The sequence below is a fragment of the Gadus macrocephalus genome, chromosome 10 (assembly GCF_031168955.1).
Source record: "Gadus macrocephalus chromosome 10, ASM3116895v1".
Taxonomy (NCBI): domain Eukaryota; kingdom Metazoa; phylum Chordata; class Actinopteri; order Gadiformes; family Gadidae; genus Gadus; species Gadus macrocephalus.
The window spans coordinates 12,006,381-12,017,327 of NC_082391.1; the positions used below are offsets into that span (position 1 = coordinate 12,006,381).

General features: G+C 43.3%; 1 protein-coding gene across 2 annotated transcripts; it reads right to left on the reverse strand.

Moving 5' to 3' along the window:
* Positions 1-1,920: 1,920 nt before the first annotated feature.
* On the reverse strand, positions 1,921-10,947 carry eif4ea (eukaryotic translation initiation factor 4ea). 2 transcript variants are annotated; one of them, XM_060063516.1, is made up of 7 exons: positions 10,866-10,947; positions 7,864-7,967; positions 7,567-7,662; positions 4,265-4,328; positions 4,064-4,177; positions 3,006-3,145; positions 1,921-2,385 (listed from the first exon to the last, which is right to left on the reverse strand). In XM_060063516.1, the coding sequence occupies exons 1-7, from the start codon at positions 10,881-10,883 to the stop codon at positions 2,271-2,273; spliced, it is 651 nt and encodes a 216-aa protein (XP_059919499.1). In that variant the 5' UTR covers positions 10,884-10,947; the 3' UTR covers positions 1,921-2,270. The 2 variants fall into 2 exon arrangements, with proteins under 2 accessions (XP_059919499.1, XP_059919500.1); XM_060063517.1 differs by lacking the exon at positions 7,567-7,662.

A 10,947-nucleotide genomic window follows, 5' to 3' on the forward strand; every position in this document is an offset into this window, starting at 1 on the left:
TAAATGCTTTTATGGAAAAAAAAATAGCGAGAAATGTGCATTTTACTTTCATAATGTTCGCTCGGTGAATGTGAAGGATGTTTGGTTTGATAGTTAAGACGGAGAGGGAACGCTCCGTTCACTTGCATGGACAGAGTCTCTGGTTAAGCAACCTCAACGTCTTGGCGGACTATATATCTGCTGATCAACACTACGAATGCTGGAAACACACCAGACACACCATGTGAAGTTATTTAACCCGATTATTGTTATTTATATCCGAGATTATTTAATCTAACCCGATCTAAACTCTATCACCCAAACACGGCGGCGTTTGGGTTTCCTACCTCGGACTCCAGCGCAGCCACGGCCGACAACTATCTTTATTCTGGGTGGAAATAGTAACATAGTTACTCCATTAAATGCGTTTATGGAAACATTTTTAGCGAGAAATGTGCATTTTACTTTCGTAATGTTCGCTCGGTGAATGTGAAGGATGTTTGGTTTGATAGTTATGACGAAGAGGGAACGCTCCGTTCACTTGCATGGACATGGACTCATCTAGGCGAGTGACGTAGGCGCGTATGCGACCATTTTTGACACAAATGGTCAAGCAACATTTTACGCGCGTATCTCGCGTAAAAATTACGCGAGATACGCGTCTGGTGTGGCCGCACCACGGACAATCAGCGAAAAGACGAGTGGATCATGTGTGACGTCAGAAGATGAGAATGACGTGAAGACCGAGACAGGAGGGGGGGAGAGTTCACCACCAGACTTGACGACGTCTCTGGGAGAGCTGGTCAAGTGCCCCTGACTGCAGCCCGCAGATCGAGGAGGAGCTAAATGTGGGTGGGCTTAAATGTTTAACCCCGCCCACATTTAAGGAAAATTCCGCGCAGCATCATGGACTCAGACGGAAATACGAGTCCATGATACTGCGCGCTTTTCTGCCTAGAGGCAAGTTGCTGCTCTCTGTTCGTGTACATTGCTTGCTATGGGCCAGAAAAATACCTTGATACTTGCCTTTGTCACACATTTATGGAAGCTTTTTTTTTTTCTTCTTTACAGATCAAAATTTCTTGCCTTGGGTGAAAATAAAAATCAATGATGCAAAGTCTTCTGTCTTTGGTTTATTTGAATTAGCTAATATAATTGAGTGTACGAAATAATATGCGTCTATACTAAAAGACATTTGAAATGACAAGTTAAAAGTAGGAATGTCTCAGTCTATCAAATGCATGAACCTTTTTCCATATTACCGGTAAGTCATTGTGCTGTGCTGTGCTGTATTGATGTTTGAGAATGTGCTGCCGGATCTCCGCCACCAGATGGCGCCCGAGAGGGTAATACCATGATACTGAGTCAATGATGCTGCACGGAATTTTCCATAAATGTGGGCGGGGTTAAACGTTTAAGCCCGCCCACATTTAGCTCCTCCTCGATCTGCGAGCTGCAGTCAGGGGTTACTCGAGCTGGTAGCGCGGTTCAGGGAGGGGAGGTGACCCAGCAGACACCAGAGCAGCGACCAGACATCCCCGCCCATGTTCTCAGGAGTTAAAGGATATTAAGACAAGACCGTTGTCTCATTTTGATCTCCTTTCCAGTTCTGTGTCGACAACATTTCCACTTGGACTCAAGTGAGGAAGTTGAATCACTACTAATCACGACTCTTTTGACACAGGTTTCTGTACTTTTACTAGAGTCTAGAAGACGAGTACTTCAGCGCAACTTTGGCTACAGCGAATTATCCAGACATTAAACCTGTTTATCTTACAACCGAAAAAAGTTAGTTGAAAACTCACAAGACAAGTTTGTAACAAACCAGCGTGTAGCAGACCAGCGTGCGGTGTTTAGCTGTTAAAGTTGAAAGTCATTTCATTTTAAGTCAAACTTCGATTCCATTCCATTACAATTGTTTCAAAGCAACATTAGACAGTGTCATAATTTCAGAACTTTTAATTCAAAACCAAAATAACAAAGCTCTAGGACGGTTTCTTCTTCTAGCCAATGGAAACAAAACAAGGCCTTAAAATAACAAAAGTGTGTTTTATATAAAGATGCATTTATGATCGAACCAAACATGTTTCTGTAACGCTAACTATCGACTTCTCATAACTTTTAGTTGGCCCTCTAAAAACTGAACAGCAAATATTTTCTCATCTAAAGCAACCTCAAAATTAGAGAGTTTAACATCTCTACTCAAACAAAATAATAACGAACAAGACCCCATCTAAATAAATATAGAACAAAGCAGCATGGGCAGGGGTCACGAGGTCATCCCAGGGTCATCAGGCAACAAACTTGTTCTTCATGGAAGAGCCGCTCTTGGTGGCGGTGTCTGCGTGGGACTGGTAGCCAATGATCACCTTCTGAGGCACGCCTAACCGTTCCTTATACACCCGCCTGGAAGCAGTGTTAAACACCTTTAATACGGTCCCCATAACACACCTAGTGTTAAGCACCTTTAATATGGTCCTTATAATCCACCTAGTGTTAAACACCTTAAAACGGTCCTCATAACCCACCTAGTTAAACACCTTTAATACGGTTCCAATAACCCACCTAGTGTTAAACACCTTAAAACGGTCCTGATAACCTACCTAGGTTTCAACACCTTAACACGGTCTTCATAACCCACCTAGTGTTAAACACCTTTAATACGGTTCCAATAACCCACCTAGTGTTAAACACCTTTAATACGGTCCTCATGACCCACCTAGTGTTAAACACCTTTAATACGGTCCTCATGACCCACCCATTGTTAAACACCTTTAATACGGTCCTCATAACGCACCCATTGTTAAACACCTTTAATATGGTCCTCATAACCTACCTAGAATTAAACGCCTTTATTACGGTCCTCCTAAACCACCTAGTGTTAAACAACTTTAATACGGTCCTCATAACCCATCTAGTGTTAAACACCTTTAATACGGTCCTCATAACCTACCTAGTGTAAAACACCTTTAATACACTCCTCATAACTTAAACAAAGTTAAACACTACTCATATGGTTCTCATACCCGATATGTGTGATGGCCTCTTTGTTCTCGTAGTCTCTCGTCCAGATGGCGATCTTGTCACCTTTGGCGCGGACGTTGATGACTGCTCCGCACACATCGTCACTGTGTTCATCAAACGTCTCCCCCACCAGACAGAGGACCTGAACCAGACAAGATACATATAAACAAGCCCAAACATGGGTACATAAAACACTAAACATTAGCCCCAACACACAGGATACATACTATATTGTAAACTAGCCCTAACCCACTCAGGTTAGTGCATAGCCATCAGGTGAGCGCCTAGCCATCAGGTGAGCGCCTAGCCAACAGGCCAGCGCCTAGCCAACAGGTTAGCGCGCAGCTAACAGGTTAACGCTTAGCCAACAGGTTAACGCTTAGCCAACAGGTTAACGCTTAGCCAACAGGTTAACGCTTAGCCAACAGGTTAACGCTTAGCCAACAGGTTAACGCTTAGCCAACAGGTTAACGCTTAGCCAACAGGTTAACGCTTAGCCAACAGGTTAACGCTTAGCCAACAGGTTAACGCTTAGCCAACAGGTTAACGCTTAGCCAACAGGTTAACGCTTAGCCAACAGGTTAACGCTTAGCCAACAGGTTAACTCTTAGCCAACAGGTTAACTCTTAGCCAACAGGTTAACTCTTAGCCAACAGGTTAACTCTTAGCCAACAGGTTAACTCTTAGCCAACAGGTTAACTCTTAGCCAACAGGTTAACTCTTAGCCAACAGGTTAACTCTTAGCCAACAGGTTAGTGCGTAGCCAACAGGTTAACTCTTAGCCAACAGGTTAACTCTTAGCCAACAGGTTAACTCTTAGCCAACAGGTTAACTCTTAGCCAACAGGTTAACTCTTAGCCAACAGGTTAACTCTTAGCCAACAGGTTAACTCTTAGCCAACAGGTTAACTCTTAGCCAACAGGTTAACTCTTAGCCAACAGGTTAACTCTTAGCCAACAGGTTAACTCTTAGCCAACAGGTTAACTCTTAGCCAACAGGTTAACTCTTAGCCAACAGGTTAGTGCGTAGCCAACAGGTTGGTGAGTAGTGCGTAACCCACCGTCTCGAGCCAGAAGCGGTCCAGGTCTGCGCGGCGCTGCTGTTTGGACAGCGTGATGAGCCAGCGGCCACCCCTCCGGTTCAGCTTGTCCTCCCACATCGGCTCGATGCCGTCCTACACATAGACACACACACACACACACACACATTGCTAAGCTAACACTAGCTTGAACAGTAGTGCTTGGTGCTAAAATAGCATTACCTTGAACAGAGAGTAGTCACATCCGGACACCAAGTTACTCGACAGCTGGATGTGATTGTACAACCTGGAGAGAGAACAGCTTGTCATTAGGTATGTCCTGAAATGAATCATAATCTGATATTCTTAATCTATAATCTGGCATCATGTATAATCTGATAGAATTTATAATCATTAATATGATATCTCGATATGATCATACATTTGATACAACCTATAATTGAGATTATCGAATGATCTGTGATATATCTTAGGGCTGCTCGATTATGGGAAAAATCGTAATCACGATTACCTTAATTTTCGGACTATAAAACGCGCCTTTTTTCCCCCCCATTTTTCGATTCTGCGTCTCATATAACGGTGCGGCTAATCTATGGATTTTTACATCTAACGGCCACTCGGAATATTCGTATTCGAAGCTTAAATCAGTATTCGGAGCTTCGTTGTTTTTTTCCCACGTAAGTGACGTTACCAGAGCGAGGGAGGCAAACTATAAGCGTCAGCGACACCAAGCACAGAAGCGAGAGAGGTGGAGGAAGAATAGATATCTTGTTTCCCTTTACTTTATAACAACATTAGCGGGATCTCGGGAGGAAAAGTAATACTCATCCCTATGTTCCCCTGTAGCCATACATACCGGGGAGCATAGGACCCTTTTTGGGAAAAGCGGGGAACATAGGACCCTTTTCTGGGAAAAGGGTACTATGTTAACCGCAATCTATCAATCTTTAAAAATATTTAACCTCTGACGCGACATTCGCGTGATGACAGCCAATCGGCGTTCAACAGCGTGGCCACTGAGTGACATGTGTAACGTAACAGCCAATCAGCGTTCAACCGGCCAAATCAGTGCAGTGCAGTCCGGGGTGAAATGCAGCATGGAGGAGAAAGTGAAATGTTGCCGTTAGCGACTCCCGGTGCTCTTTATATAATAGCAGGCCTATATAATATAATTGTATAATAATATCACGGCCAAAAGCTCTGTGCGCCTCCGGATGGCCGTAGCGCGGGGAGCTCTCGTAGGGATTGGGCTTCTCGGGGTTTGTTTACCGGCGTATGAATAGACTGCGTCAGGTTCTCCGACGTCTCTCCCTCTTCCACAAAAGGTAAAGACATTCAATGGTAGTTATCTCGGCCGGAATTTGGCAGTAATGGTGGAAAAAGTAACAGACCGGGGAACATAGAACCATTTTTTGAAAAAGGCTCCTATGTTCCCTGGTCACATACATATCGGGGAACATAGGACCCTTTTTGGGAAAAGCGGGGAACATAGGACCCTTTTTTTTTTTAAAAAGGGTCCTATGTTCCCCAGTCTCATACAAAGAGGGGAACATAGGACCCGGGGAACATAGACACGCTCCCACGAAATGCTAACCTTAGCTTAGTTGTTTGTTTACGTTCGCTGTACAGCGCCACGCCAATCAACTGTGACTGGCTTGCTGCAGAGCGTGAGCGCCTTGGGAATACCCGGGACAATATAATGGATACAATATGGACACATAAGACAATCAATATTCGGAATTTGTTATGGATTTATTGTACAAATTCCCTGAAAAGATGCACGTTCCAGGATGAATTGAAAAGCTCCCGTAAGGGCTGAGATGGCAGAGGACAGCTGATTTGGAACGGAACAACAGCTGATCGCTTTCACAGGGAAAAACTAAGGAACTTCAACCTACTTAGGCCTACTAATTAACGTTCAAAAGCTATTAAATATTCAACAAAATATGCAGATACTGTCAAAATCGGTTCCGGGGAGTATATAGGGATTATTAATGTTTTTTATGGTGTTTTTTTTCTGGAACGAGTATTCGAATATTCGCTTGGAAAAACCAACGAGTATTCAAAGCCAGAAAAATGGCATTCGGGCCAGCCCTAATGAATTAAACATTAAAACACCTGCAGTTTATAGTCCAGTGGGGCTTATATATGTACATATCATTCAATTTAGCTGCTGCGGCTTATACTCCGGTGCGCCTTATAGTGCGGAAAATACAGTATTTTGGTCAATATTGAAATCACGATTATTGGAACGATTAGGTTTGAGTATGAAAACATGTATTTATTCAGCATGTCTCTTCCTAAAAAAACAACTGAGAATTTTAGAAAATTCGCCTTAAAAAAATACACAAAATGGTCAAAAAGGAAATGTTCCAATCTAAAATAATGTACAGATATGTATCCAGCTGTTCTGCCCTTTCTACAAAACATTTAAAAAAATTAAAAAAAATAAAAAACCCGCTTACGTTAATTTTGTGATAATTTGACTCTAAAATCGAAATCACGATCAAAATTCGATTAATTGCCTGGCCCTAATATACCTATATCATAATCTATAATCTGATGAGAGGTTTGCTCTTAAAACAATTTATGCCCAGTAGTGGGCTAACCTTAGACCATTTTCTCCCAGAAGTGGGCTTACTTTAGACCACCTGTCGCCAGAAGGGGGCTAACTTTAGGCTGCTCACCCCCAGAAGGGGGCTTACTTTAGACTACTTGCGCCCAGAAGGGGGCTAACTTTAGGCTGCTCACGCCCAGAAGGGGGCTAACTTCAGACCATGTTCTCCCAGAAGTGGGCTTACTTTAGGCTACTTGCGCCCAGAACATTGTTTCCGCTAGAAGAAATTGGTGCCGGTCATGTGACCGGGAAGGTTTCATTTTACCGGTCAAATTGGAAAAAAATCGGTCGGATATTGTCCGTGTTTATTGCACTTAAAAAAAGTATAGGCAGGCTATATAAAGAAGAAGAAGAAGTGTGATCATATTTTGATTCGCCATGGTTAAATACCGGTACTCCGCAAAGCTTGCCGCCGGCTTTCGCTAGCTTGCCACCGTTTAGTTCATAAACCTACGGTAGTCTATAGCGATCAATTTGAGCGAGTGCACGAAATGTAACAACTTACTTATTTTATCACAGGCTACGCTACAATCAAAACCCTCATTGTTTGATATGAATTGGCTAAACAAGTGACCACTGAAGCATATTTAAACACAATTCAAATGAACACATTCATGCTGCTCAATTTGAAAGGTTGAATCTCCTCGTGACTGAATGTTTGTATACAGCGCGCATGCTGCATGGGCGCAGGGTTGATGCGCTCCACTTTTTTCTGTGGAGAACCAGCGCCTTGAATATTCCGCATAAAACGAAACCGGATCGTTTTCGCCTGTTTCGGCTCCGTGTGTACGGGGCCTCATTTCCAATCGGTCATTCTGACCGGAGAAATTTAGAATTTTCGGTCCTCCTCATTTTTTTAACTTTAGACTGTTTACTCCCAGAAGTTGGCTAACTTGAGACTACTTACGCCCAGAAGTCTTCCACGGTGTCGACCTTGGAGATGAGTCTCAGGTTGGCCTGCCAGGTTTTACTTTTGTCGTTCTTAAAGAACCACAGCGCCCACCTAGCGAGAAGCAGCCCTCAGAAACATCAGGACTTGTGAGAGGAACAGCTTCTCCAGAACAACCGAGCTGTGGCCAGAGGAGGCTACATGAGACCAGATGATCCTAACACAGGGAGGGGACGACAGAGTCCCAACTAAAACATTCCTGAAACCACTGGTTCACAGGTCAATACAACACCTATCCTTGGTGGACGAACATACCTGTTCTGTAAGGGGTGCTTGATGTACTGCAGGGCATTCACTATCGACTCAATCGTCTTCTCACATGTTTCGACCTTCGAATTGGAAGAAATTGGAGCAGAAATCTAGAACAGAGAAACGGAATAAAATTCTTCATGAAGGATTCAAGAGTCTACAGAATATCGTAGTTAGCAAGCATGTTCAGCTCTACACAACATCTTTGATGGGCCTTTCACACCAAAAAGAACGAAGAGCCAGTTCCGGGCTGGTGCTAGGGCCAGTTCAAAACATGTTCCAGCCTTATCCCAGTTATGAACCAGTTGGTTTCACACAGGCCAGAGCCAGCCATGGAGCCGGCGAGAACAATGCATGACGTCACTGCAAACGTCTCCGCTTTCCCAGCAACCCTTGCGCCTTGCCGGAACTGTACAATAAGAAGAACCCTCGCGCCAGTTTCAAACACAACAACAACAACCATTTCGTCTTCACGTCAATAATCTGTGTATGGTTCGTTCTTTGAATATTCCGATTTAAAACAAAATCATAAAAAACAATTAACAGTCGTTTTTTGGTTTTTCTGATTTGGTTTTGAATCGGAAAAAGGGCAAAAGGAATAAACAAACAAACTGCATTTTATTTAATCCGTGTATGGTTTGTTCTTTGAATATTCTGATTTAAAACAAAATCAGAAAAAACAATTAACAGTCGTTTTTTGGTTTTTCTGATTTGGTTTTGAAGCCGAAAAAGGGCAAAATGAATATACAAATACACTGTATTTTTCTGTTTTTTAAATTAAAACAGGAAAACTGAATAATCCAGTTGCTTGTTTTGTTTGCGTGATACACATAAAGACGTTTCAAACGTTCCATCGAGTCTCTCGCATTCTACAATGGCCAGCTTTATTGTTTTCCGTGGGAGCAGGCGACTTATGCCGCTTTTCCACCGCACATGTAGCTCGACTCGACACGACTCGACACGGTAGCAGCACGGGTGCTTTTCCACCGCAAATAGTACCTCCTGGACGTGGGCGGGGTCGGCTGCGCGAAAGGGCCGTGACGTATTTGTGTACGCGACGCAAACAACACATACGCAACCCACACATGGACAGAACCCACATAACAACAATGGAGGACATCGATCGCATTACTATTATTAGCTGGCATGTTGAAGAAGTTGGAGAAGTGGAACATGTTGGCTGCGGCGCTGCTATGGATGTTACCAGCATGGTTGCCATGTCGCTCTCGTGACTTCGTCACACTCTCTGGCCAATCAGTCGCCGGCCGTCTGCCGACGTCACCTTTTAGCATCGGCTCAGCTCGCTTGGAACCTAGAGCGAGTAGGTACTAGAAAAAGCAGCCACTTCAGGTACCAGATACCATGGTACTGCGGTGGAAACGCAAAAAATGCGAGCTGAGTCGAGTCGTGTCGAGTCGTGTCGAGCTGGTACCATGCAGTGGAAAAGCGGCATTAGTCTGCGAGTGGACGATCTGAAACTAAATCGGATACTAGATTTCTTCTTCGAAAGTTGTGCTCCACACACAACCTCCTCACCGTCATAACGGAGCACCAGATTGCTTTAGAGCGGTACTGATCGCGTCATGTGTCTTTCCAGTGTCAAATAGTTCACAAATAAAATCACCATAAGGTTCAAGTGCGGCCATAACTAAGGCTAAATATAATTAGACAGTCTATTGCTGGTTTAGGTGGTTGGCTCTTTTTTCTTCGCTGCGTTCTTCCTTCTGGGGTAGCCAATAACTATAAATGTTTTTCTGTTTCGGGTTTAAAAAACCAACACACAAAACACACAAACACAAATAAAATGTCGTTTATTTGTTTATTCCTTTTGCCGATTCAAAACCAAATCAGAAAAAAAAAAAAAAAACGACTGTTAATTGTTTTTTCTGATTTTGTTTAAAATCTGAATATTCAAAGAACGAACCATACACGGATTACAAATAAACTGTATTTTTCTGTGTTTTTTTTAAATCAAAACGTGAAAACGGAATAATCAAGTTGCTTGTTTTGTTTGCGTGATATTTAGATAAAACCTCAATGAATGCCGGGAAATGGCACGCGGATTAAAAAAAAATACATATAAAGAAGTTTCAAACGTTCCATCGAGTCTTTCGCATTCTACAATGGCCAGCCCTATTGTTTTCCGTGGGAGCCGGCGAGTGGACGATCTGAAACTAAATCGGATGCTAGATTTCTTCTTCGAAGGTTGTGCTCCATACTGAGACCTCCTCACCGTCATAACAGAGAACTTCGGTGCACCAGATTGCTTTAGAGCGGTACTGATCTTGTCGTGTGTCTTTCGAGTGTCAAATAGTTCACGAATAAAATCACCATACGGTTCAAGTGCGGCCATAACTAAGGCTAAATATAATTAGAGAGTCTATTGCTGGTATAGGTGGTTGTGAAACCAAAACACTGGCTCTAGCTCCGAACTAGCCCGGAACGCGCTCCGATTTTGCGGCGGTGTGAAAGGCCCATGAGTGTCGTATTGTATCACAATACAACTAGCATATTTCATATCATAGTTAGTTACGTCGATTATAACTAGTAATATATTATAATATCATAGTTAGAAAGCATGCCTAGCTCTGTAGAATAGACTGCGTAGTGGAGAGAGGGTCCAACTACAGTCTAGTGGACAGAGCGGGTCTACATCAACTAGTGTCTGGATATGGAATATATCTAAAATAAGATTTAAATAGGACGACGGTTGGGCACCACAAGCCGCTTACTTTCTACCTGAACGCTGATAAAGTTAATAATTGCATTATATCATTCGTGAATGCGTTCATTTCGTTTCACAAGGATCACGAGTACTGAACAAGCATGAGAGACCCAGGTGCCGGGGCGAGCCTCGCCTCGCCTAGTCGTCAGGGGAGGCTCCAGGTAACCAGGGCCGTACTTCGTCGCTATACCTCCTAAAGTTTGCCAACTCGTAACTCATTCGTACTTTAGTTACGCATGTTATCCTTAACCAAGAAATGGACTCCGGTTTAAATCCGACTCACCATTACTCCCGTCGCCATGTTTCCACCAGCGTGAGATGAACGAATCCGAACCGCCCAATCAGAGCCTTATAAATACTTATCA

Bases quoted from the DNA above. Each gene is read 5' to 3' on its own strand.
- eif4ea (XM_060063516.1), bottom strand. The intron at 4,178-4,264 runs GTAATGCTATTT...GTCTATGTGTAG, and splicing joins GTGACTACTCTCTGTTCAAG to GACGGCATCGAGCCGATGTG. The intron at 2,386-3,005 runs GTATGAGAACCA...CACTGCTTCCAG, and splicing joins GAGGCCATCACACATATCGG to GCGGGTGTATAAGGAACGGT.